At 36.3% G+C, this 27174-nt stretch overlaps 2 protein-coding genes across 3 annotated transcripts in view; one reads left to right on the top strand and one right to left on the bottom strand.

Moving 5' to 3' along the window:
• psmd1 (proteasome 26S subunit, non-ATPase 1) overlaps window positions 1-27174 on the top strand; it is a 39810-nt gene that overhangs the window by 654 nt on the left and 11982 nt on the right. Inside the window, exons 2-16 of the mRNA XM_058400999.1 lie at window positions 1296-1339; window positions 1687-1760; window positions 2084-2253; window positions 2767-2975; window positions 3690-3833; window positions 3924-4150; window positions 4952-5012; window positions 5558-5686; window positions 5904-5992; window positions 7148-7226; window positions 7319-7492; window positions 7600-7711; window positions 8032-8228; window positions 8478-8573; window positions 10560-10624. Coding sequence (XP_058256982.1) covers window positions 1296-1339; window positions 1687-1760; window positions 2084-2253; window positions 2767-2975; window positions 3690-3833; window positions 3924-4150; window positions 4952-5012; window positions 5558-5686; window positions 5904-5992; window positions 7148-7226; window positions 7319-7492; window positions 7600-7711; window positions 8032-8228; window positions 8478-8573; window positions 10560-10624 — 1870 coding nt within the window. The remainder of the gene's footprint in view (window positions 1-1295; window positions 1340-1686; window positions 1761-2083; window positions 2254-2766; window positions 2976-3689; window positions 3834-3923; window positions 4151-4951; window positions 5013-5557; window positions 5687-5903; window positions 5993-7147; window positions 7227-7318; window positions 7493-7599; window positions 7712-8031; window positions 8229-8477; window positions 8574-10559; window positions 10625-27174) is intronic.
• htr2b (5-hydroxytryptamine (serotonin) receptor 2B, G protein-coupled) lies at window positions 12076-25352 on the bottom strand. Of its 2 annotated transcripts, none has more exons than XM_058401002.1 (4): window positions 24994-25352; window positions 22397-22685; window positions 17099-17299; window positions 12076-16048 (listed from the first exon to the last, which is right to left on the bottom strand). In XM_058401002.1, exons 2-4 carry the CDS (start codon window positions 22611-22613, stop codon window positions 15132-15134), a joined length of 1335 nt encoding a protein of 444 aa, XP_058256985.1. In that variant the 5' UTR covers window positions 22614-22685; window positions 24994-25352; the 3' UTR covers window positions 12076-15131. The 2 variants fall into 2 exon arrangements, with proteins under 2 accessions (XP_058256985.1, XP_058256984.1); XM_058401001.1 differs by having other exon boundaries at window positions 25214-25349.

Below are 27174 nucleotides of genomic sequence, written 5' to 3'. Positions count from 1 at the left end.
TAAAGCATTAATCACCGTGCTGTACATCTGATGCTGTCTCAGGAGGTTGCTTATGATTTAATTAAAGACTAAAATGTGTAAAATTGTTTCTTTATGACCGAAAGCCTGGCTTTTATTTTAGTAGTTATCTGACGTAGAAATTCAATTAATCATTTAAGTAGTTCTCAGGTGCATTATCCACACTTTTTCTACCACCCTGAAGCTTTAACTTTCTTTACGATCTAAACAATCACCTCTCTTCGGTGTCGCTATTCATTCGTTCATTCATTCATTCGTTCATTCATTCATTCATTCATTCATTCAGTTATTCGTTCACTCATAGCCAGATGTGGAATCACACACTCTCACACTGCGCTTTTAAAGGACATAAGCATTATTACCAAAAGTTTTGGGACACCCTTCAAAATCATTGAATTCAGGGGTTGGGCTTGGCCTCTTAGTTCCAGTGAAAGGAACTCTTAATGCTTCAGAATACCAAGATATTTTGGACACTTTCATGCTCTCAACTTTGTGGGAACAGTTTGGGGATGACCCCTTCCTGTTCCAACATGACTGTGCACCAGTGCACAAAGCAAGGTCCATAAAGACACGGATGAGTGAGTTTGGTGTGGAAGAAGTTGACTGGCCTGCCCAGAGTCCTGACCTCAACTAGAGTGGATGAATTAGAGTGGAGACTGTGAGCCAGGCCGAAACTGGGACATCTGCCTTTACATGCACATGAATATAAAATGGAGTTGTCCCGTCCTTCGCAGCTTCAACTCTTCTGGGAAGGCTTTCCACAAGGTTTAGAAGTGTGTTTATGGGAATTTTTGACCATTCCTCTAGAAGCGCATTTGTGAGGTCAGGCACTGATGTTGGACAAGAAGGCCTGGCCCTCAGTCTCCGCTCTAATTCATCCCAAAGATGTTCTATCAGGTTTAAGGTGCAGGCCAGACAAGTTCCTCTATACAACTCACACAAACTCTCTCATCCATGTCTTTATGGACCTTGCTTTATTCCCTGGTGTACAGTCATGTTGGAACAGGAAGGGGTCATCCTCAAACTGTTCCCATAATGTTGGGAGTATGAAATTGTCCAAAATGTCTTGGTATGCTGAATCCTTGAGTTCCTTTCACTGCAACTAAGCAACATTGATAGCAGCAATGATTTGGAGGTGTGTCCCAAAACCTTTGGCTAAATATAGTGTACCTGTACCTAAAGGAATGGGAGGACCATTAAAAAAAAAAACAAGAACAGAACAGGAAATATGTACGTGACTAAATTTTGTAAATTCTCTCTCTTTTTTGTGGTTGCAGCTGGAATCATATCCCTCTTGGATGAGGATGAGCCACAACTGAAGGTAACAGTTATGCAACGATCTTCTTACATAGCGAGCCTCATTAATCGCTCTGGATACAAAAATATTTATTTGTAAATCCTTCACAGTAGTGCTTCCACAAAACATGTGGTGTGGAAGATGATTGTTTAATTGCAAATGTGTTAATGTGAAATTATTGCAAATCATGCTGTTTAATGGGGCTCTATAACAAATAAATAAGATTTAATTAAAGAATTTATATATTCGGTGTGATAGTTTTTTAGCTTGATTGTGTCTCATCGGTTGGTTAGTTGTTTAGTCATGTTAATATTTCCATGTATAATCTATGTATTTTCATATTATTTATTTATTTTATTTTTCATTTGAAGGAGTTTGCACTCCAAAAGCTCAACTCCATCGTCAATGACTTCTGGGCTGAAATCTCGGAGTCTGTGGATAAAATGTAAGTAGGATTTTCTTTAGATTCTTTTAAACATTGACTGGTCATTGTCTACGCTTGTCTCACTCACCACACTTGTTTACATTTACAAAATATCAACACACTTCCCTCCTGTGCATCATTGGAAAGTGAGCTCAAATTGGGAAACAGTCCACAGACTGAAAGCCAATCCTGCTGATCATTTCCAAACACACTTTGGATGAAAGGAAAGCTGTATTTTTAGCCTCTAACTGTACACATGCAAGACTGAACATCTGAAAGGGAGTGGACAGTTTAAAGACAAGATTGTTTTAGAGAGGAAAAAGAACATGTTGTTTGTTTCTCAGTGAGGTCCTGTATGAAGATGAGACGTTCCGCAGCAGAGCATTTGCTGCTTTGGTGGCCTCTAAAGTGTTTTACCACCTTGGTGCTTTTGAGGAGTCGCTGAACTATGCCCTGGGTGCTGGAGATCTCTTCAACGTCGCTGACGACTCTGAATACGTGGAAACTATTATTGGTGAGTTCTGTTTGCATGGTATGTAGTGATAAACTAGTTTAAAAATGTATTAATTGGCAGTTTAAAAAACATAGTGTGTTGAAAATGACAATTTCTTTAGAAGAAAAAATAGTAAATGTGTTTTTGTGCTTCCTTGAGTGTGTACAGTATGTTACCCATTGTTATTTCTATTCTTTTTATAGACTTTTTTTTTTTTTTAAATTACTGTAAGATTAACAAAAAGAGACTGAAATGCATTTTAAGGTGTAGTTTTAAAAGGTCATTGAGGTTCCCATCCAATCACACCATACAACTATCACAATATTTTGTATATTATACTATTATTATTATTTCAGCCTATCTTTTCCTTCCTCTCAGAATTTAGGAGGCATTCAGTACTATCTTCCACTATCCACCAATTTCCTCTGATATTATAATCGCCAAATCCCCTTGACCTCCTGCACACAGATCTTAATTATATCTTACGAAACCTTAAAGATTAAAAGAAAAGTTTTTGATTTTGTTTCCCGACAGCGAAATGTATTGATCACTACACGAAGCTGCGTGTGGAGAATGCAGAGCTGCCAGAGGATGAAGAGAAAAAGACCATTGATCCTCGCCTGGAGGGCATCGTTAATAAAATGTTCCAGCGATGCCTGGACGATCACAAGTACAAGCAGGCCATTGGGATTGCACTGGAGACCAGACGCCTGGACGTGTTTGAGAAAACTATCCTTGAATCGGTACAGTTGGAGTGATTCATAAATGAAATGATGTTCATGGTTTTTAACATTTATTTGTGCCACGTTAGATGAATTTTAAGCGGTATGTTAGTTGTGCTTTATTTAGCACAGACTATAAGGGCTTTTATTTATAAGGTCCTTGGCTCACTCTTCTGAGAGAAAATGTGCCAGCCTTGTAGATGACAGTCCCATAGTTATGTTCATTTATGTAAGTAATAAACACTCTTGTGTGGTGCTGTTGTAATAAAATAATCAATAAGAGGTTGAGGGCTTAAGCATCGTCACAATTATATTTTTCTATAATTGCCTTTTCTCATTTTCTCATACTTATGTGACTGTGATTTGGCAACTTACAAAAGTTACAGCTTAACCTGTGACTGTTACAAATGGTTAATACTGGAAATTCCTTTTATTTATATATATATATATATATATATATATATATATATATATATATATATATATATATATATATATATATATATATATATATAGTGTATATATATATATATATATATATATATATATATTGTAACAGCATATGTCTTCATTAGAATGAGCGCAGTAAACTTAAATGTGATTTGCAGCTGCATTGTTAATCAGCAAAAAATTAATCAGCACCTCCTGACCAATCAGAATACTGAATTTAGCAGCATTGTTGCTAAATAGTTAATGGAGAATGTCAGCTCTTGTTGTATTCTTTTCCCTCTGCAGAATGATGTCAGTGGTCTACTGGCCTACAGCCTGAAGATCTGCATGTCTCTGATGCAAAATAAAAAGTTCCGTAATGAGGTTCTCCGAGTGCTCGTTAAGCTCTACATGAATCTGGAGAAGCCTGATTTTATCAACGTGTGCCAGGTGAGATGCACTCCTGAAGCAGGGATATAAACAGCACGTCGCTGTGTGTTATTATATGGTGTCTAATGTTAATGCTCATTTCCATTGCAGTGCCTGATATTCCTGGACGATCCTCAAGCCGTGAGCGATATCCTGGAAAAGCTAGTGAAGGAGGACAACCTTTTGATGGCATATCAGATCTGTTTTGACTTGTATGAAAGTGCGAGCCAGCAGTTCCTGTCCTCTGTTATCCAGAACCTTCGCACAGTTGGCACTCCGATCCCCTCTGTTCCCGGCTCCACGAATACTGGCACTGTGCCAACACAGGAAAAAGACAGGTGAACTTTAAACCAGGTTCAGAGCACTTTTTTTTGGATATGCATAAGTGGAACATGTTTGTTTCACTGTGGTGTTCCATCAATTTTTTTGTTTACTTGTTCATTAGATAAGTATGTTCACTTTAAAATTATAATTTACATTTCCTAAGATGTAAAGCTTCTCTTTCTGAATCTAGTTGTGTGGGATGTGCATTAAACATGCTTTAATGTGTTTACATCCAACGTCAAACTATTTGCATATTGTGTGTGTCTGACTTTCCGGGTGTCTGTCTGTGACTCTGATTTGTATGTCTGTCTCTGTCTGCCAGTTGTGGCATGTTTGCCTGAATCTAATTGTCTGCATGTTTGTGTCCAGGGGCTCTGCATATGTGTGTGGGGCTCTATATATGTGTCCACCAAAAAACTATTAACCTGGGCCCCAATGTGTTCAGTGGAATGAAAATTTCTATGGCTTTAATAAAATCGTAAAATAATATTATAAGCATTTAAGTAATAATACTTATTTGCAAATATCTTAATTTTGTTTTTTAAATAAGTCTGTACTGAGGAGGTACAGCTGTCCCTGGCTGCTTAAAGTTTGTGAACCCAAAGTAACGTTTATTTATTTAACACACTTTTATCCAAAGTGACTTACAAATGAGGAAACGCCAGCAAAGCAATATATTCAGAAGAGGACAATATTAATGCTACCATGCAAGCTCTTTAATTGACTGCTAGTGTGTGTTATGAAATTGGTAACATTAAACATGTGAATTTTTGTTTAACTTCATTACAAATGTCTTCTGACTAAATTCTTTTCAGTGACGCGATGGAGACTGATGATAAAGCTGGCAGTTCTCCTGCAGGAAAAGCTGCAGATGTGGTAATTATGATTTTATTAACTTTTATCATGCATGACCTGGAAAAACTGAATGATGTGCTTCATTTTAATAACAATTAAAAAATGTCATTTTAGAATAAATTTGGTAAAATCTAGCAAAAATGTATTCTTATTTGGAAATATAATGTTTAGATGTAAAATATATCTTTATTTTAGATTAAATCTGTTATTATTGTTTCAAGAAATCTGATTAAAAACCTGAAGTTTAGCCCTGAGACCAGATTAAACAATGCATGTATTATGTGTGATGTATTTTGTAATAATGTCAGTATAAACAGGCTTGGATAGAGCAAATATTATGTGGACCAGATTATTCAAGAATAAAGTGTGTGTGGTTTTTTTGTTGCCGTTTTTGGTTTTGTAACTGAAATAAAAAATATTCATTAGGAAAGTCAAATCATGGTTCAATTATCATGCATTATTGAGATTTTTTTTTTTTAAATAATTTTTTTAAGCAGTAATAGCAGTAGTAAAAATTTGTTAAAAAAATTATTTTACCCATAATTATTGCTTGTGTTTTTTAACAGAAGGACGAATTAAAAGACCAGAACTCAAAAATGATCAAGATCCTCAGCGGTGAAATGGCAATCGAACTTCATCTGCAGTTCCTCATTCGAAACAACAATACAGACTTAATGATCCTCAAAAACACAAAGGTACAAGTTAGTGTTTACAGCAAAAATGTTTCAGTTTTAACATTTATATTTTTTGAACCTTTTTAGCTTTATTTTTTCCCCTTCATGCTATTTGTATAGACAATAATGGGCAGAATTAAAACTTTTCAATAAAAGTATGAAAATTGATTTGCTAAAATGAAACATGTTTGAATGTCTTGGTTTAAGTGGGTAATTTTTATTTATTTTAAAATTTTAGGATGCGGTACGAAATTCGGTATGCCACACGGCGACTGTTATAGCAAACTCCTTCATGCATACAGGAACTACGAGCGACCAATTTCTCAGGTGTGTTTGTCATTGCAAGTATTAATGTTATTGTTGAGCTTATTAAATATATAGTTTCCTCTAAAGCGAAAAAAGATTAAAAACATATCCATCTCATATTGTGGGCACAAGACGTGAGAGAATGGGTTATTTGTGATAACAAGACCTTGACTTTTATGTAAAGACAAGAAAATGGATGGTTAAAAGAGTGACAGCATGTTTCAAATATCTTGTTGTTTCAAGACCTCAGAATTGGTCAGCGAAAAAACAGATCTTCTGTCTTCAATCTTTCAGCTTTTTCATGATTTCTTAGCAAAACATACAGCTAATGCAGCTTGCATGTACAGCTGTTTGGAAGAAAAAAAGGCAAACTGATTTATAATGTATTCTTAAAACTCTACATTACTTCAGTTGTAAAGTAAACACAGAACATCACTCCAACCTTCTATGGGGGGGGGGGGGACTATAGTCTAGTCTATACTCAGAGTTCAGTGGAAATCTGTATCAGAGAAGTATCTCCAGCACACTAAATTGGTGTTGTGTTTGTCTGACACACTAAGTGTATAAAAATAGTCTCAAGAATGCTGTAGATCGTAGGTTTACAAAATGGATGCATTTCTGGCTGCAGTTTTAATAATGTTTATATCTAGCGATTGAAGGGACCAAGCACCAATACTGTAAAAATGTCTGTGTAGACGGTATTGGCTTGTGAATGTGGTTTTGGTGCATCATTCAACATGCATGTGCACTTTAGGCCACTTTGTATAATATATCAGTGTATCAAGTTTGCATGGTGTCTATCTGTGTACCATTTATAACATCAAAAATTCCTTTGTACTTAAGCACTCTAGAAATCTTTATCAGGGTCACCAAATTTGGTTTTACTCTTAATAATTTCCTGTGAGAAAGTTTAAGGTATAGTTTAAAGATAGGTTTAAGAAATTTGGTGCATGATGACGAAATTGAATGTTCATGAAAATGCAAAAGGCGGTGCTATCAGCTAGCTCAGGTGTCTTGCCAGAGCCTGATGTCCATCAGTTCTGTTGTGTGTGCCATGTCTTTAAACTTGCCATGAAACTTGAATAATATGTCATGATGATGAATGTTATCATACTATCGACCACTAAATGCTGTGTAATGTTGAATGGATATTAAACACTATTAATGTTTTTATAGAGAAAATCTAGAGTGGCTTGCAAGAGCTACAAATTGGGCAAAGTTCACAGCCACAGCAAGTCTTGGTGTCATTCACAGGGTAAACAGTTTTTGTCTTAGAAATACTTTTTTATTAACATCATGATAAATTTCTGTGACTGAAAGTCAAAACATGAAATATTTTTCTTTCAGGGCCATGAAAAGGAAGCCCTGCAGCTGATGGCCACATACCTGCCCAAAGACACCTCACCAGGTTCCGCTTACCAGGAAGGTGGAGGACTTTATGCACTCGGACTGATACACGCCAACCACGGGGGGGACATCATCGATTATCTCCTCAGTCAGCTAAAAAATGCTAGCAATGATGTGAGTTCCTAAAATTTGCAGATTTGCTCGAGTTATTAAAATCGCAGAACATTAGCTGATGGTTTGTTTATTTACGTATATATATATATATTTTTTCTTTTGTACAGATTGTGCGTCATGGCGGCGCTCTGGGTCTCGGCTTAGCTGCCCTTGGTACGGCCCGACAGGATGTTTATGAACTACTAAAATCAAACCTCTACCAAGATGATGCTGTCACAGGTAAATGAATATCTATTTTTTTATATCTTCTGTTTAAAGTTTTTTCAGTTTTTTTCCTCGTTCTGTTTGTTTCTGTTTTCTTTATTTATTGCTGTGTTCTCTTTATAATTTCTTTCTATTTATTACTAGAGGTTTTTCTTTCTATTCCTCCATTTATTTCATTTCTGGTGGGGGTTTCCTCTCTCTTGATAGTTTTCCCTTTTTATCCATTTAATTTTTTCCTCTCTTACTGTTTTTTTTTATTGTTTTGTGAATTATTTCTTTATTTTTTTTTTCTTTCTATTCATTCATTTTGTCTTTCATTCTGTGTATGTTTATAGGAGAGGCTGCAGGTCTGGCTTTAGGTCTGGTCATGCTGGGCTCTAAGTCAGCTCAGGCTATTGAGGACATGGTGGGTTATGCTCAGGAGACACAGCATGAGAAAATCCTACGCGGGCTGGCAGTGGGCATCGCCCTGGTCATGTACGGCAGAATGGAGGAAGCGGATGCGCTCATCGAGAGCCTTTGCAGGGACAAAGTAAGCACAAATTATTTAGTTTTAAAATTATTGACCCATTATTTTTTTGGAACCGTAATCAAATTTTAATGAGAGCACATCCTTAAGTGAGAATCCTGTCGTATTTATTTTACACCATGACACAGGAGGATTATTATTTCAACCCCCCTGCTCTCATATTCAAATAGATGGATGAGCGGATGATAAAAACGGCCTTGACTTATGCTTGGCACAAACCCGAAACTCTGTTTTATTTCACTGCCCGCCTAGGACCCGATTCTGCGTCGCTCAGGAATGTACACAGTCGGCATGGCTTACTGCGGCTCGGGAAACAACAAGGCTATCCGACGCCTGCTGCATGTTGCGGTATGTCTCTCTCACTCTCTCTCTCTTTCCCATGCTGGCCAGGACTTCCTGTGTACTTAAAGTGATGTATGAGTGGTTTAATAAAGATAGTTAAAGATAAAAATAGTTATGGATTATTTATGTGGCTTAAACCAAGTGACCAAGTGGTTTCCTGTAATGAAAAGAACAAGGTTAGTCTAATTTATATGTTTATAAGCAACTAGTTATTCTGTATATAAAACAGTAAAATTTCACACCTTTCTGACTGTTTTAGGGTCTGTTGTATTTTTCTAAATTCAATTATTCCCCTTAATTAGAGAGCAGCCCCATAAACCATTAGCGTTCATTATGGCTTGGAGCAGGTGTGTTAGGAGTATATTAAGAGGATTAATGTATAGCTGATGACTATATATACTGGGTGCAATTAAATAAAATTCTAAAGAAGACTCATTTTCTCACAAATAACAGTTTTGCCATCATTAACAGAAGCTTAACTTGATCTTTTCAATAACTATTAGATGCTGTGACTCCTAGATGCTTTCTATTAAAAATATTTTTGTGTGATCATATGTAATAACATGATTATGCTGATTGTGTCTTTGTATTCGTCCCATATTCCTAAAACTTTAATACCCACAACATTTTTATAAAATTACCCAAACATAGCATTGAACTGACGGTCACTATTGTTCAAAATAACTATAGTTATATTAATCTATTCACTTTAATAAGTCCATTAATAAGTCAGTTCTATAGGTGTAGTCTGTCGCCCTGCAGGTGGCGCCATTTTTTTATGTTGCGTTTGTGAAAAATTGCTCAGTTCATCCCAATTTTCTGCTCAATTTTCATGCTTTTTTTCAGGAACTGAAATGTGAAACAACTGTGTAATCTGTATTCACTGTCTTACTAAATTATGTTGCCTTAGATAAAATTGACGTATCTAGAGAAGGAGAAATTAGAAAAATAAGTAAATGGAACAAAATAAACATAAAAAAAAGATCAAGTATATATAAATTATGCTGTGTGATGGAATAAGGACAAATATAACAAAATATAAATAAAATAAGAAATGATAGACCAAAGATATTGCGTTACAGAATTTCAAAGATGATAGCAAAATAGAAGCATGTTCTAAATAAGAGACAAATGGACAAAATGGTGTTAGTGTGGTACACTTCATTTAAAAAAAAAAAAAATAAATAAATCTAGGATTATTTGGATGGGTTTATGCATATCACACACCCGTCTGTCTCTTTCTCTGTCTTACACTTGTGCGCACATTATTTTTTCCAAGTACGTACAGGAGTATTTTCTTTGAAATAAGTGGCTAAACTTGAGAATACGTGATGGTAATTGTACATTTTCTTCCTGATCCCTGACAAATCTATCAAACAGTTTTCAAGCATTACTTTGGTTTTGAATGTTGAATTCAATATTGCATTGAATTCACAGTAATGCAAACTCTTTATGGCCCTGTTTTACACAGCTCCATGTGGAAAATTAATCCAATCTAATTCTGTAAATATTTCTACATACAAATACATCCATGCATGAAGAAAAGAATATACATCCTGTCTGAGCATGTTCGTACAGATTGCGATATATCCTATAGTTTAAAAGGTTTCACATGTTTTCTTAAAGACAATCTAAGAATCACTCACTTTCTTCTATTGTCTCTCACTGAAACCATAAGTTTAAAATGCAGGTTTTTAGGCAAGTTATTGATTTCAGAGCACAGGTACAGACTATAGACATGTTATGGTCATGTGATCTACAAGTGACCTGCATGCCATGCCCTATTCAATAACGTCTAATAAGGATCAATATAATTCGTATTTATTTAAATTAGGTGTGTGTAGAGCATGCTTCCATTATGAATACACAGCCATTTCAGAATACATTTATACAGAGATCATTATTTTGTCTGAATTGATGAGTTACTGGAAACATCCTAAAATAACATACATATCTTGCATGCTGAACAATTTTTTTTTTTTTAATGAACAGGTCAGTGATGTGAACGATGATGTACGCAGAGCTGCCGTTGAGTCCATTGGGTTCATCATGTTCAGGTAGGATCTGAAGTGACATTTCTTTCTCTATCACTGATTCTTATTTACTGTTCGCTAAGTCAGGTTTTAATCATTATTCAGTATTAAATGGGAGCTTTATACACCTTTACACCATGGCGCTGTTAGATTTTGATTGGTCAGATGGTGTTGGTTGATTTGCTGTAACAGTTCTGCCAGTGGTACAGATGCAGATCACAGGGTTTTTTTTTGGTGGACCCAGAGATACCCAGAATCTGAATGTGGTTTGCTAGCTCAAAGTAGGTTTTTCTGCTAGGTTGAGTACTGTATGCTTGCTGTATGGTGAGTCAGTCTCTTATATGCCATCATACCTGTGGTATTTGTGGTTGTACAGCTGACTCAGAGGGACTTGTATGGCAGACACTTCACATAAACAAGTTGTTGATCTTTCGGCTGCTCCCTACGTGTGTGAGGGGTCGCCACAGCGGACCAACTGGTCCGCACATCAACTTGGCACAGGTTTTACGCCGGATGCCCTTCCTGACACAACCCTCCCATTTTTTTTTATCTGGGCTTGGGACCGGCACTACATCTAGTGGCTGATAGGCGAGTAACCTACCACTGAGCCACCAAATAAAAAATAAAAAATAAAAAAATTTTAACTAAAATAAACATTTTATGGAAGGAGTCTCCTGTCTGCGCTTCCTAAATCTGAAACTTTACGTTTGTGGGCATCTTTAGGATGGGAACAAGGAGGGGCTGTCTATAGCTATTATAAGGTGAGAACAGGAACAAATTTCTTTCATGGACAGTAAAATGAACTATAAATGAATGAATAGTTCATGATATTTTTAACATGAACACCATTCAAGCGGAAGCAGTAATGTGTAAGTTTGTTTTTAATAGTTTATATTATTCCAAATAAGAGTTGTTCTCCTGCTCCTTTCTGAACATCACACACTACTGTACAAGAGCCTGTATCATGTGTATTCAACTTTGCAGTATTTTATGTACCTGTTAATCAGTACATGTCTAGTAGAAATGAAAACATGCCTACTGTGTGGATCCAGGGATTTTGTGGCTTAGTTTATATCCCTGCACTCAGACCTGTCCCCGTCCTTGTCCCATTGCTTCTGTTCTGTGGCCTGTCTTTGAAGGTGCATAAGAGCATATAACCTTGTATAGCTGACATTTGCGTTGCAGCTAAAAAAACAAATGCTTCATTTATTCACGCTTATGAACGCTTTATTCTTTTTGGCTTCCTTACGGACAAATCTTGTAACGTATTCCAGCCAAATCTGATTAATCTTCCTGTACATGTGTATATATACAACCACCAGATTCCTCAAGTTCTTCTGGAATATCTTCCAAGTCTTTTACTAATGAATTTTACTAGTAGTTGAGTTTCACCACTTGCATAAGGGATCCAAAAGAAACTCTGTCACTGATCTCTGCCACCTGAGCATTAACAACAATGATTTATTCATATCCCTTCAGCCCTCTTTAAGTAAGAATGCTTCCATACGGTTTCTTGGGATAGTTAATGTATTTAGCTTTTTTGGAATCCTAACTGAACAGAAAGTTCTCTGTTGTAGGGTGCTGCATGAAACTTTTAAGGCAACTTATAGAGAAAGAAGAGTTCACCACAGATTTGATTATTGAAATGACGATAGTGTCTAATATATGACTTGCATTACTGTTTAAGCATGTAAAAGTTCACTGTTTACCTTTTTTAGTCTTGTTGTTCACTTATGCATATCTTTTAAAAAAAAAAAAAAAAAAAAGAAGGGAATTTTATGTAGCTAGTCCTTCACAAATTTTTGATGAATACCTTGTTTTGGGCACATTAGGATGCCATATGGAACGTTTGGAAAGATTTTTATAATTTTAAGTTTTGCTACGTTGCATTAATAAAGAGAAACATTTTGGCAATAATTTACACTGGTTCTTGGGTCTCCTTGCGTTAGTGTTTTGATAGGTTTTTGTTAAGGATCGAATTTTTTTTTTTGAGGCCATGCTTCATTGCATTTTATTAAAAACCGTGCTTTCCTAATTCAGCCAATGTTCTATTCTGTTCAGCTTGTCTATAGAAGGCATTGCTGTCATCATGGGATTATAAGACTTTTTCCTATCTATGATCTCCTTGCCAGCCTGCCTGTTAATGTGACACGCGTTTGATTGAAATAAACTTTTTACATTTACACATCGTCCAGTATTACTTCTCGTCAATGTTTTATCCTTCTTAGTGACTTTCCACTTCAGATATTTGTTCTTGGCCAGACAAAGGAAATGGGCAACTATTTTAGGCCCTAAAAAGGCCATATGATATTCTCATGATTGTTTGAGAGTGATCTAAAGTCTATGTAAATCTTTGCTGTGTTTAGAGAGCCTCTAGCGCAGCAGCAGTTCAGCTCAGTCATGTGCTTTTATTGCTCATGTTTAGGAAAAGTGACAGGACATGATGTATCATGGCCAGAGAAACTGAATTAACTATATCTAGATTTTGTAATGAACATGTGTTGACACCCATTACTTGGAATAAACAAAACTCTATCGTCTTTGTGCTATCTTATATTAAAGGCCAATTGTAATTATTTTAAGCTTTTTTTTTCACTTGTGTGTGTTCCTGGAATTAGTGCCATTTGCCCTGAGAGTTTGGTACATTTGGTGAAGTGTGAACACTGTTCCAACCTGGGATTGCTCCAGAGTCTCTTGTCCTCTCAAAGACAGTGGTCTGGGGCTCACTTCTACCAAACTGTGGTTCAGTCCACATCATATGTGCAATCTAGCTGATCTCAGTGGAATGGTACACTGTAATTAAGTTCACCTTTGTGATGTGAATGCTCAGAATTTCTGCATGATATGCATCCAAAAACAATATTGTGCTTCAGTGTTTTGGTACACGAGGAAAATAATAACCAGCAAATGGTTGAAACTAGCTCCTCCCATTTCACAGAATCTAACACGTACATTCTCAAATTGCAGAAATCCATTTTTATGAAAAATCCAGTATTTTATGAAAATTTTTATTTGGCACGAAATTTCTCATTTAAGATCTGAGTTTGCATATTTATAATATTTGAGTGAGTTATGAGAAGGTGAAAATGATCTCTTCAATACACTTGTTCCATTTTGTTCATTTAGTCCTTCTATTATAAATGATTTTGTAGCATGTCCATCATTAGAAGATTTATAGGCTGCTTATAGTCCAACTGAGTGACCATCTGAGTTTATCACATCATTACATTCACTCAACAGGTGATATCAAACCTGATCAAGGCCCCAAAATGGACTAACTCATTCAACCATTACAGAATGATCATCTATTTTCTTCTTTTGTTTTGAATTGCAGGCTTTCTAAAGCCATATAAAATCCACAACAAGCAATAACTACTGTTCTGCTTTTTGTTGCTTAATTTAGTTATCACATGCCACAATCCTTGTTTTATTAAGGTGTTTGTAAGGCTGCTTCCACACTTTGTTTGCAAAATGGTTGCGAAAAACGCAATACACATTCACAACGTTTTTGGAGACAGTGTGAGCTTTAAAAATTTGAAAAAATTTTCAGCATTGCAGAAACTTGCCAATTGACGTCAAGTACCTTTTTAATCTGTTGCCCGTTTAGGTCACGAGTTGGGGGACAAGTGAGGAAAATAAACTTGGCGGAAAAAGAAATGTTAAATCTTGTTAGTAAGGAAATGTGTGTATTTTTCACTGGGATTTAATTGAAACTCTCTTTAACTGTAGCCACATGCAGTCAAGTCACACAAGCATCTCAGATTAATTTTCAGCCTCCAAAGCTACAGTAAAGGCAAACAACCTCCTCACCAGAATTTAGAAAACCTTTACTTCATCTGCGTTACTGATGGTGATTCTACTCTAGACAGCAAGCTCGGCTAGTTAGTTAGCAAGTACTACCTAAAAACGATAAGAGTGTTATGGTTCAAAGCCGCCTAAGATCTCCCCAGCCTTAGATCTCACCTTTACCTGTTCTTCGTGAACATTTTTAAAGCTTACAATTTGATCAGAAGATTTAATGAGAACCATGTTACCTCCATGAATATGTTCAGGAATTGTTTAAGCGCTCGAATACAATAACCCTAAGATGACTCCACGGGTTAAGCAGCCTGTACATGGAGAGAAATACCGAGCATGTTTCTCTTATTCCAGTATCAATCATTGAAAGTAGCATAAATGAGACCTTTAACATCAACAAGATAACCAGGAAAAACCTTTGTATGCTCCCATTAAGCCATGACATTCATACAGTTGTTCAGTGTGTGTTTTATGCATGCTAAAGATAGCTGGCATTCTTTACATTCCTTGTTTTCCACAATCCTGCCTCCATCCATATTATTCCAGTATTGAATACCATCGTTTAAAAGTGCTGAAAATTTCAGACATAATCTTTTTTTTTTTTTCTATTTGCCAAAGGGTGAAATGAATACGGGTCAATTTTGTCAAATGTAGGAGCCAAAATGAGCATTGTAAGTCAGTTTTTTGTTGGTAGTATTTTCTTAGTTTATTTGTATTTATGTATCAAAGCTTGCTATAAACAACTGACTCCCTCGTCAGTTTTGCGGTCCTCATTTTCTGTGAGAAGAAGAGTATCCAGCATGACCCCACTGGAGGGTTGAATATTTGTGGGTCGTCTTCGCAAAGGACTCTGATACCCTACAGGACCAATGCCATTCATCCCATGCTTCATAAACAATTTGGAATTTTCCGTAACAGAAGACTGGAAAGTGATTTTGGTCAGGTTCCTGCGCTGCATTCTCGACGCTCTCTTGGTGCCAAAGTTGCACATGATGTAACGTGTAAAGGCTCCCCGGAAAGTCTTGTTAAAAAGTGTGTAGACTAAAGGGTTGACGCCCGAAGAAACATAACCAACCCACACGAAAATGTCCAAAAGTCTCTCCACCAGTTTGACGTTACAACTCTCGCACAGAACCGATGTCACATTGGTGATGAAAAACGGACACCACATGACTACAAACAACATGAAGACAATCCCCAGGACTTTTGAGGCTCTCTGTTCATTACTCAGGTTTTGTATAGATCTTTTTCCCATGGTTGACAGTCTCCGAATGGGAATCTCGTCCCCTGTGATGGGGTGTGTTCGCTGTAGTATTTGGTCCTTTTTGATAGAATCCAACATGCTGATTTTCTCTGGTGATGATGGAACCGTGTGCTCTCTTTGGAAGACCGTACACACCATGGGTCTGTTGACTCGCTGACATGCCCTTGATCGAAGGAGATACACTTTCTTTCGCAGCACTTGGATCGTCAGCAGGTATATAATCATCATGATCATGAGGGGGATGAAGAAGGCCGCCAGAGAGCCAAACAATTTAAAGTCTCCAAAGCCCTCTAATGTCAGCAGGCAGGTGTGGTTGCTGTTGAAAGTTATGTTGGTTCCATGATTTGAGCCTTTTAGTCCTTTGATGGGGATGGGGATGGCGATTCCTTTTGGAAAGAAAGATCATTTAAAATCATTCAGATAATTGTGACACCAAGACTGGCTTAGATAATAAACTAACCATCCATCTCTTTAAAAAAGTGTTGCTATACTATTGGCTGTAGGTCTTTAAATAACATACCATTCCACTGATGTTGGCTTCCATAACTTTAGCTTGCGTTGTCTGGTTTTTCTCAGTAACACTGCTTTGTCAAAGGAGTGCGTATGCAGTTGTAAGCCTTCAGCATAAGCAAGGACATGGTGTGCATGGTCATTATTGAAGTGACACTGCACAAGATCTGCCTTTCATGGATCTAAAACACAACTCTGTAGCACCAAACGCCAGAGTGTTCCAGACAACACAGTCAAAATAATCACCTGGAACTTTTGTTAACGAGCAGGACTCCCGAGGTGTCGTCTCGGCTTGTTCCAGGGCAAAACAGTTATATAACAAAGCCCTATCATTAACAGGTAATTGTTTTGCTTATCTGAAGGCAGCTCCAGAAGTCTGGGGTCCACTATCAAGGACTGTTAATTGGAATAAATTCCTTTTAATTGATTCAGATTTTCAAGGGTCTATACAGTTCATGACTTCAGTTATTATTTCATCTTATTTAGACAAAAGTGATGCACTTGGAAACAAGCAATAATGGTTTTCTTAGACAATGTTCATCTTAATCAGGACGTAGTGCTCTTCTTTCAATACTTCTCCAGCAGTCCCAGCTTAGACTTAATATATCTATTGTGTATAGAAATGTGTTGAAGCTGCATTGGCAAGCGTTTTATTCCTTGCAGCAACAAAATAAACAACAGCTGGTATATTGCTACTAGCTGTCAGTAACTTAAAAGTGGTGCAAACAGCCATCCTGCCAAAACAGTCATCTCATTATCAGATAAACGCAAAAGAAACCTAAGCAGTTGTTCCTTTGTGTAAGCATTTCATTAGTAATTGAGGAAAGTCAAAGGTTATTCACGAGTGAACAAACAGGAAAAGCTCTCGTATGTTATTCCTTTCCATGCATTAAATCACAAAAACGTCTTGATCTTTGTGAGCTCACCTATTGAGATCAACCAGACGAGTGCAATTTTGGCTACGGCTTTGGCTCGGGAATTGTACTGGCTGTGCTGAATGGGCTTTTTGATGGCGATGTAGCGGTCAAGGGAGATGGCGCAAAGGTGCATGATGGACGCTGTAGAGAATAAAACATCTAGGAATAGCCAGATGGGACACAGGAACTCAGGAAGTGGCCATGCTGAATCTGAAACACACAGTATTTATTACTGATCAGATAAAAAAAAATCTGCATTAATAGATTCAATAGAGAAACCACAAATACCACAATTTATTTGATTTCATTCACTTTATCACGCTCTTATGACACTGCCTCAACCGTTTCAATTTAAAACTTTTCCACTCCAATTTTTCATGTCAGTGCAGGCCTTTTAATCAGATTTCTAAAATGTACTGTTTTTCAAAGAGATGGTATTTAATGATTGAGAGGCATCTCCCATGCCTATGATCACGTAACCTTGTCTACACCTGATTTATAGCTGAAACTGTGTCCAGTCCTTTTTTTTTTTGGACTTGTGTTTGAGTTAAATCCTGACGTTTTGCCAATATGATGTCTTAGAAATCTATGGGAAACTGTTTATACTTTTAACATTCCAAGTATCCTTGGAACTAAATACACAGCCTGTAACTAGTAAATAACAGGTGTGTAAAATGTGTTTTAAAGGTATTATACCAGGGATTGATCAATTTTCCATAATACCAACTTTAAAAGTAGTGTGCAAATCATGTTTTACATTCAAAAATAAAGACTTGACCTAATATAATCTTTCTATTTTTTTGACTGGACTTCTCTCAATTAATTAATCACTTATAATTTCATACAGTAATTAACCAAAGGGAGTTAATTGGTTGTAATTTCTACTAGAGATGGCAGCCAATTGATTTCCTTGATCAGCAAAAGAGATTTTAGAGATCTGTGAAAGGAACAGGCAGGTAGTTTTCTCTGCTGTATAAGCTTTCTCTTCCTGTCTGGAATGTAAAAGTATAGTCTCTGCCAGAAGTCTGAGGCTAAAATTTCTCATATAAATATTTCTCTCCGATCTTGATGAATATAAAATACATTTATATAGATTCTTGTCTTCTTTTTTTTTTTTTTTTTCTCTCGCCAGTATATTCTTGTTTTTAGCTCTGTTGGTGTCCTTTTACAGCAAGCTGAACTCTGTCTGATTTTGCTCTCCCATATTTACCCCGACATGGAACCATTTAATACTTCAAGGTGTCGACACAGAGTCCTGTTTTCACCTGTTTAACAGATGTGGAGTCGGGACACGGCGCTCTGTTTCTGCTCTGCACACAGGCAGTTTTTCATTTAGCTGTTTGCTTAAAAAGGGATTAGGCTTTAACCTGTGACGTTTTTGACTTTAAACCTTTGTTTGAAGCCATTCCTTATCAATTTGCAAATATAATTTCCTTTTCTAAAGAAGTTGCTGTTTATTTAGCTGTAAATAAGTAAAACATTTATGCTGTCAAACTTTCTCATGAAAATTATGAAAATACATTGAGACTATCTCAATATTATATCTCAAAGATGCACTTTTAAAATCTAGTAATGAATCCTTCTTTACAAATATCGAGTGAACAGATGTTGTGTGCTTTAAAAATATTTAACCCCAACAAACTAAATTATTTAACTAAAAAACGGAAAATACAAAGGTGTGCAAAATTCGAGATTCAATATTAAATGCTAACATAAATGCCATTGCTCATTGATTTGATAGATTGAATGATTGACTAAATGCACAACCTGGAGAGTCAACAATAATGGTGCTGTTGACTTACACATCAATACTTTAATTTTGCAACATAATCATGTAGTTGAACATTTTAATGCTGGGAGTTTTTACACCAGCTCAGAAAATAAAAGCTGCAACATGGAGCTGCTGAATAATGACTTCAAACGTCCAGGCAGACATAAACACTAAGCAAGGCTCTGTAGACCGTCCTGTGTGTCCCGTAACACATGATAAATGAGCAGTCATTGCACTCCAGAGCCATTCATTATCGTTTGTTCTGTCTCGCTAATATGATTTAATTACCCTTGAGAATTCCTGCTTTCTGGTACATTTACAGTTCGTTTCCATCAAAAAATCCTTTAAACAGCCGAGTAAACTCCTATGTGAAAAAGACATGGCCATTTCTCTCTTGAAAATATTTCTCGGGTCCTCTTTATGGGTCACTCTGGCTTTTTAGAAGAAAGCTTAAATAACTGTATGACTCTGGCTTATGACAAACTGCTGAGGGTTTTTACTTTTTTTTTTTTTTTCTGTTCACGGTTTTTAAATACAGTCAGACTTGTAAAACATACATCTCATCTAAGACTGTATTCTTGGGCATGGGGGTTGTTGTGAAATGTCACTTGTTTCAAGCTCTCTTAATGGAGGCATCAAAAACATTTTATTTTACTTTTCAGTTAAACAAAAAAATGCTTTCGAAATATATTTAGTTTCCCATTGTGTAATAGTGTAAAGGTACAGCAGTGGCCCAGTTATTCAGTTTAATTTAAATAATAGTTTTAATGAGGTACACAATACCCCCAGAGGTTTGTATCTCAGTCACAGTTTTCTAAATTTGATAGTCACAAGTAGTGAAAACCACAGTGCATTAATTATGTCTATAAATAATATTTACTGCAGTCTAATGACAATTTGAATTAAAATTGGACCATTGGAAATGATCTTGTATTTTATTATATAGCCATAATATTATTTAAATAGTCTGTAAAATAAATATCTACTGTTATTGCTTAATTTGAATAAATTAATAATGAAAAAAAAATTAAAAGACAAAAGGGGGTAAAAAAACTCCTCCATGTATTCAGAAAGATTTGATTGGACTAAAATACATAAGTGTTACACCACCTTTCCTTGTTGCTGGGGTGGTACCTTCTCGTGTACCTAATGTGAATGTAGTTAACTATTTAAAATTAGTATTTAATATATAGAATCAGATATCAAATAACTCTGAGTAATCCTATAAAGGTACCTGCTCAATTCTAGGTAAAAGACATTATAAATTACCCTTGAGTATACCACCCCACTGACCAGGAAAGGTACAGTGTAGTAAACTGTTGACCTTCTGATTAATCCTCGGGTAGGGCTTATAAATTTGTCTGCATATAAAGCTGTCAGTGTTTATTATGGAAAAACCTCGAGCTCCTCTGTGTCTCTCTCTGCTTATCTCCAGTTTGTTTTACGTAAGTAATTCAGCCTGAAGACTTGAAATTTCAGAATCCAACATGGTTTTCTGTCCAAAAATGACAGATATTTTACTAAGTGCAAATAGCTTTCCTGTGCCAGTTTGACAGTCTAAACAAATTTGATCAGTTTAAAATTAATTTTAACTTAATCTCTGTTTTGATTCTACATTTTCTCTCAAACCCCAAGAAAAGCTGCACTGAGGTTTTTTTAATCTTCAAGAAGCTTGCCATATTACTTACAAATGATTTTTTTTGCAGCATTGTTGTAAATAAGACAAATGACATGACTTAATCATACAGACATGATTGATCCCTCGTAAGTCCACTTTTAGCAATTTTCTTTGTTCACTGGTTCCCTTCACTTAATCTTCGAGCTACTGTTGCACCACATTGTATAGTCATCTTTCTTGAAAAGCGCAATAATGGTGTCATACATTTATATTACTGGTGCTGGACTGACTGAAGAATTTCTCTTTGCTTAAGCATTTAATCTGTGAGCCCATGGATTCAGCTTCCCATATGGTTCCTATACAGATAAAAGGCTTGAATTTCAAAACTCTTTAAGATTGGCACATTCACCACTCACTTGGCTCACATGTTGTCATCAAATCTCATCTAATCTGATGAGAAGGATTCCTGCACCGGAGCCGAATGCTAAACTGGCAAGGATTACATATTTAGCCTAGATTAGCCAAATCACCAGCTGTGTTTGCGTACCGGTGTCTTTTTGGGGGTTATGTTTTTGCATTCAGTCAACGTTCTCTATACTTCTGAGGAATTCAGATAAGACTTGAGATGCTAGCGGTACCTTCTGTGATCGATTTTCGGTGAATTGTGTGACAGCGTTTGTTTGCGTTCCTGAATTTGTGGGAAACTCTCTTTTGTTTCTGTCCATCGGTTAATCCTGTTTTGTCTGTTGCTTTCACCAACTGGTGTCAAATTCAAGTTCAACATAGCTTGGTGTGACTCATAGAAGGAAATTTTGCAGAACTAAAGACATGCCAGAGCACATCCACTCAATCACTTTAAAGGACCCATATAGCTAGAGAAGTGCGTTGGTGCCAAATCTTGGTTATCTGATGTATCACAATATTCCACACAGTCAGTAATGGTGGTAGTTCTAGCGGCTTTAAAACCCTGACACTCATTTATCGTTTCATTCCAACTGGCATGTGATTTTAGATATTCTTAAAATGTTTTTATACTTCTCAGTTGGGACTGAGGCCAGGATTTTATTTTTTTTAGGGGTTGAATGGAAACATTTTTATGATACTTGATTACATTACAGTTTCATAATACATCAGGGTGCATAAGTTTATTTCAACAAACAGACAGCTGCAAAAATGCTTTTAACAGATATTGATTGTTGATGAATTTTCTAGAAGAGCAGCTCTGACAGTAGTGTAGCCGCAAATGATGTTTATGTTAAGGTATTAACGTGTTTTAATGTTCAGTTCTATGGCAACAGCTTGCTCAAAGGGACTTGTATGCTCCACATAAACACACATTTTTAGAACAGTTTATATGATGGTTTATTTTTTATTAATATTTATGGAAGGAGTCTTCAGTGTCAGCACTTTGTAACAATCAGAGGTAAAGCTGTAACTTTTAAGTTTGGTGACAGCTTCCGAACAAAGGAGTTTACACTTCAGTGGGGTTTCTTAATGACACCCCAAGTTGCATTTTTTCATTCAAGTTTAAGTGTTAAAAAAATAAAAAAGAATGGCTAAGTAAAGGTTTGGATGTTCCACAACACATTTGTTTTTGCAATAAGTAAAAAATGGTTATTGTTGGCAAACTGCTGTGGAGTAAAAGGAATTAAATACATCAGGATATGCTGATTTCAGGTGGTAACAGTAACTCCACTTCATCGCACTGTGCCATCATTGATAATTGTACTGTAACGGCAATACCACTTTTTACTCATTTCACTTATTTTGAGAGTAGTTAAGTCATTCTTTATTTAAAGCAATATTGTCAAAATTTCATAAACCACAATGAAAGCAGTTTTGGAAGATGTAAAAAAAAAGAAATTATATGTAAATTAAGCTGTAATGTGAGTTAAAGTGAAGTGCAGAGTTGACTTACTGTACAGCACGGTAACAAGAGCAATGGGCATCACCAGCAGCCCCACCAGCAGGTCAGCCACAGCTAGAGACATGAGGAAGTAGTTAGTAGCATTTTGGAGTTTGCGCTCCAGCGACACAGCCAGGATGACCAGGATGTTTCCACCGATGGTGGGCAGGATGGCCATGAGGAAGAGCAGCGAGGCCCAGTGCAGCTTCTCTCCATCGGGAGAAGACATGCTGCTTTCGCTCGCTTGGACCAAGAACGATGTGCTGTGTCTTTTTCCTGGGGCTCGGCCAGCATTGTCCCACTGCGGACACAGATAGTGAGTGCATGAGAGGGGATGGAGGAATGAACAGTGAGCGATACACGGCAGCTAGCTCCCAGTGCCAAATATGTGACATGGCACAGCTTGAGTGGAGAGAAACGTCACTGAACAACAATCCTGACAAATTATTTTCATGTAAGGGGAGTAGAAATAGACAGAAAATGCAGTTGTTTATCCAAAATAATTTTGGGCTTCTTATTTGTATGCAATATGAACATATTTATATATACATTTTATTAAGCAGTATAATTGTTTAATATAATTTTATTTATTTACCAAACTAGCATAGTGCAAATTATTTTTTCATTTTTTTTTTACTATTTATGCACGAAATTCTGTTTCCAGCTTTCATCTCTCTTTTACTGACAAATTATCATATATTTCTGTCAACATCTCACTTTCTAGTGCTTTAGCAAAATTATAATTAAATTGAAAAGCCAGTTATATTAACTTCCATCCTTAAAGTTAACGTTGAGAATCACGCAGAGACTTCAGTAGTTTAATACTACAATTAAAAACTCCAAAAAAAATTGTCCATTTACAAGAAACTGGCAGCAAACATGATGAGCGTTTTCATTTGTAACATGCTGTCAATGCTAGTACAGGTTAGTAATATCACGGCTATATCATGATGCAGTTCTACAATATAAGAGGCACCGTGGTATTTTATGGTTTGCCAAGCAACTGCCAGCAAAACTGAATTATTGGCTTTTACAAAACTGGGAAAAAATACTTAATTGTTTTTTTGTAAGTAATGAGAAATAAGTGCACACTCTACAAACAGTATGCACTTTTTCCCCCCTTGTTTTGCCATCCTACTCTCCATCTAATAACCAGTACCCAAACCTCATATCTCTTCAATTTGTACATGTATAAACACTACTGGACTTTTCTGTCCAGTACAAATGTTTAATTCGTTATAATTCAATTTAAATAGTCAACTATTTCTGTGCATAGTGGTCATGGATGATGTACTTCCTACTTATGCTGGATCATGTTTCTGATTACCTGGTGATGGTCAAATGTCCGTCACTCTACACACTACTGGTTATGATGTAAATGGATGTGTCTGTGGTACAGTGGAAAACTTTCACATAGCTATATTTATCATGATTACTTGTTTTTGCACAATATGCATTGTACTCATCCACAAATTATAATTGTAAGCAGTTTAATCAATGTGTAACTGAGTGAGTAAATCAAAAGGGGGACAAATTGCTAAGAAAAATGTATTTGCATTAGAACCATAAAAATAATACATTTTAACACACACAAGGAAATGCAATCTGAAAAAATTACTTTTAAATATTTTGTCCAAACTAGTAAGCTGATTCCAAAATAATTCCGGATGATACGGTGTATGCTGTGAGTAATGACATAATTTATCAAAATTTCATGTCCCTCAGCTCTAAATAGTAGAGATTTGAGGGGTTTTTTCACGTTGTAGTGAGCACTGATTCATCACCACACCGTGCTTCATGTATACAGCCAAGGAAATAACAGGCACTTTGAATCATCATTCAGTGCTTTCATCATTTAATGTGCCAGTAATTTCTTTTTATTTCACTGTACAATGTTTTAATCACATTTCAAGCCCAAGTCGTTTCCTCAGTTATTTTACAGTTTTACTGTAATTTTACTCCACAGACCAGTGCTTCTCCCTCCGCCGTCCTTATCTTGGTTTCGGCTCGACATTTATTATTATGAACCATGTCCAATTTCCCCGTACTGTCGTTAGTTCTAGACCGTTGAGAAGTAATTAAGCAAGGAAGTGAAGATCTGCAGTAATCACTGTTCGCTCATGAACTCGGCCATTTCGTGTTTTAATGAAATTTGATGAATTAGGACAGATGGCATGTTTCTTTTTTCCTCCCTTACTTCTGGTCAAGTGTTTAGCGAGTGAGCGTTAATGATGATGATGATATTTTTGTGCACACTGGTTTATAGTACTGATTTAATATTACTTATATATTTCATTAGCATAATGCATTGTTTTTTCTAAAATAACTTTTCTGAACCATCACAGGTGATTTGAACTGTTAGATTTCTATTAATATAATTGATCTCAAAAAGGGTTTGCACTTATGGATTGATGCCACTTCCATATTTTTTATAATTCTTTTTTTTAATTTCTTATTTATTTGCTTATTTCCAGCGTTTTACTGGCTGCACGGTTCATTTCTTTAATTGGTTACAGACTCGAACCCCAAACTCACTTGTGTGTAATTCTTTCCACGTTGTTTTAATTTAACCATAACTTTTTTCAAAACATTTTTGAAACCTTTCTTACCTTCACCTCGAATCCCTCAGTGCTGTTTGCTCTTCAGTATTATCCCACATGCCTCTTTTTTTTTTCTTCCCCGTGTCTTCTTCACTCATCTAGAACCTCCGAAGCTGTGATCCTTAGCTTCTTTAGTTTCTCTTTACAGGTTTTTATAAGTGCTCACACAAAACAAGAAACCAGAGTTCAACCTTTTTTTCCTAAGACGAGACCCAGAGAATTAACTTACTTCTGCGACCTGTGTTGAAAGATTTATGTCCATTTTTTTTCCCGATTTGCATCACCTCCTGCAGCACTAATCTCCTCATTTCTTCTCCTCCTCGCTCTGTGGTTCTGCACTCGTTTGCTCGCTCTGTCGTTCTGACTCGCTCAGAAAACACGCGAGTGTGTGTCTGTGCTGGATTTTTGCCAGCGGTTCTGGGAGGTAATTTCCTTGAACACGGCGGATCTACTGTTTATGCTATTTAGTGCACTCCACACCAGGGGGAAAAATGCAGGGGTTTAAACTGTCGGGTATTTCTATACATTATATAAGTTGTGTGTTTTAGTTTTTTACAAAACTTTTCTTTAATGCTACATTGGATCATCCCTATCACTTTTCTTTTGTTGCTTCTTGATGCAAGTTAATATATATATATATTGGAAATTTACAAGCATATTTGGGAATTTGTTTTTATTTATTTATATATTTAAAACTCAAATGAGTTTAATTTGCCTTATTTTCCTCTCTGAAGATCATCTTTTTGATTCAGGTTCAATTTTATGCTGGACATGAACTTGTCTAATTATCACAAATACAGTTCTTCATTTAGACTTAAATACCGCATCTAAGACACACACACACACAAAAGCTTCACACCGTTCCTGTTCCTTACATCTGTTGCCCACCTTGCCAACAGAAACCATAGTGCCTGCTACTTCATAATGTTTACCTTCAGTTTCAATCATATCTGGCTCAGTTCGCATTTGTTTTTTGTCTTTAATTTTTTTTTTCTTTCAGTGAAAATTTTTAACCTGATTTTCTTATGTGCTCTTGAGTTAACTATGTAGGATCCAGTCACAGATTTATGTCATGAACAAAGTACCACTCTATCTCTTTCTCCATCTTTTTGTTGCATGTTAATATCCATTTGTTACAAGTGGAGGCATAACTCCTTGGTCGAGGACTTCCTTTTGTTTGTTCATTTTGCCACCGTGTCTGGTTAACGCTCCTCTGCTCACTCCTGGAGTGTGTCAGCCTCTGGCTTTTGTTTATGAACTTTTAGAAGAGGAGCGCAAAAAAAAAAGTCAAAGCAGAAAAAAACAGCCTTACGAGCACTTTCTGAAATGTTCCAGATATAGGTGCTCTGGAGGCTGATCCTGTTTGTAGAGTAACATGACTCAGCTGTTCAGAGATCGAGTCCAAATGAATCAAAAGACCTGGAAGTGGTGATGATGCCCCACTAGAGAGTTTATACTTGAGTTTCATCGTTTTCTGCTCTGTGGACAAGTTAATCTCACTGTGTAAATGTCCTCCTGAAGGAAATTGAAAGGAACCACTCACTTTATCCTTAAAAATGCCCCGTGAGAGCTAATAGTGCTGGACTTCAACACTCTGAATTAAAAATAAATAAATAAAAAAAATACCTTAAAGGTAAAGGTCCAGAAATGTTCAGTTTTGTTTATATTAGTGGTGTAAACTTCAGGCTTCCAAGTGACACATAATTTCAGTTCATAAGACAACAATTCCATGTTTAACGGTACCACTCCATCTGATATGATTTTTTAATTGTTTTTTTGTATTCTCTGATTATGTAAATTTCTTTGTTCAGAATCAGGGGTAGGCCTAACATTAATCTATGTATGATCATGACATGACGAAAGACTAGTATGTTTTAGAGTTACGGAAAAATCACATTGCTAGTCTGTTAAATTATTTTGCGTTTATCGCAGCTATAAACAATCGTTGCCTCAGTAGACTCTTTTTTCTTCTTCTTCTTCTTCTTCAAGACAGAGGAGTTTATGCTTTGTTTCTCGGTGGTTTGTGATGTTCCTGAGAGACCACAAAACATAAACTCCTTTGTCCTGAAGATTTTAGAAGAAAAAAAACCATACTTACAGTTTTATCTCTGACTCAAAGCCCTGATGCTGGAGCCTCTTTCCATAAATGTTCAATAAACATCTCCTTAGAAATGACCTCAACGATTTTTA

The sequence above is a fragment of the Hemibagrus wyckioides genome, linkage group LG10, assembly GCF_019097595.1.
Source record: "Hemibagrus wyckioides isolate EC202008001 linkage group LG10, SWU_Hwy_1.0, whole genome shotgun sequence".
NCBI classification, from domain to species: domain Eukaryota; kingdom Metazoa; phylum Chordata; class Actinopteri; order Siluriformes; family Bagridae; genus Hemibagrus; species Hemibagrus wyckioides.
Note: the sequence above shows the minus strand (reverse complement) of the source record. Positions and strands in the feature narration are given on the sequence as shown.

Excerpts from the sequence above, each read along its gene's own strand:
- htr2b (XM_058401001.1), bottom strand. The coding sequence starts at position 25,246 with ATGGACATAAATCTTTCAACACAGGTCGCAGAA. Across the intron at positions 22,686-25,213 it reads TTTCAACACAGGTCGCAGAA|TGGGACAATGCTGGCCGAGC; the intron begins GTAAGTTAATTC and ends CTGTGTCCGCAG. Across the intron at positions 16,049-17,098 it reads CGTCTGGTTGATCTCAATAG|GAATCGCCATCCCCATCCCC; the intron begins GTGAGCTCACAA and ends TCTTTCCAAAAG.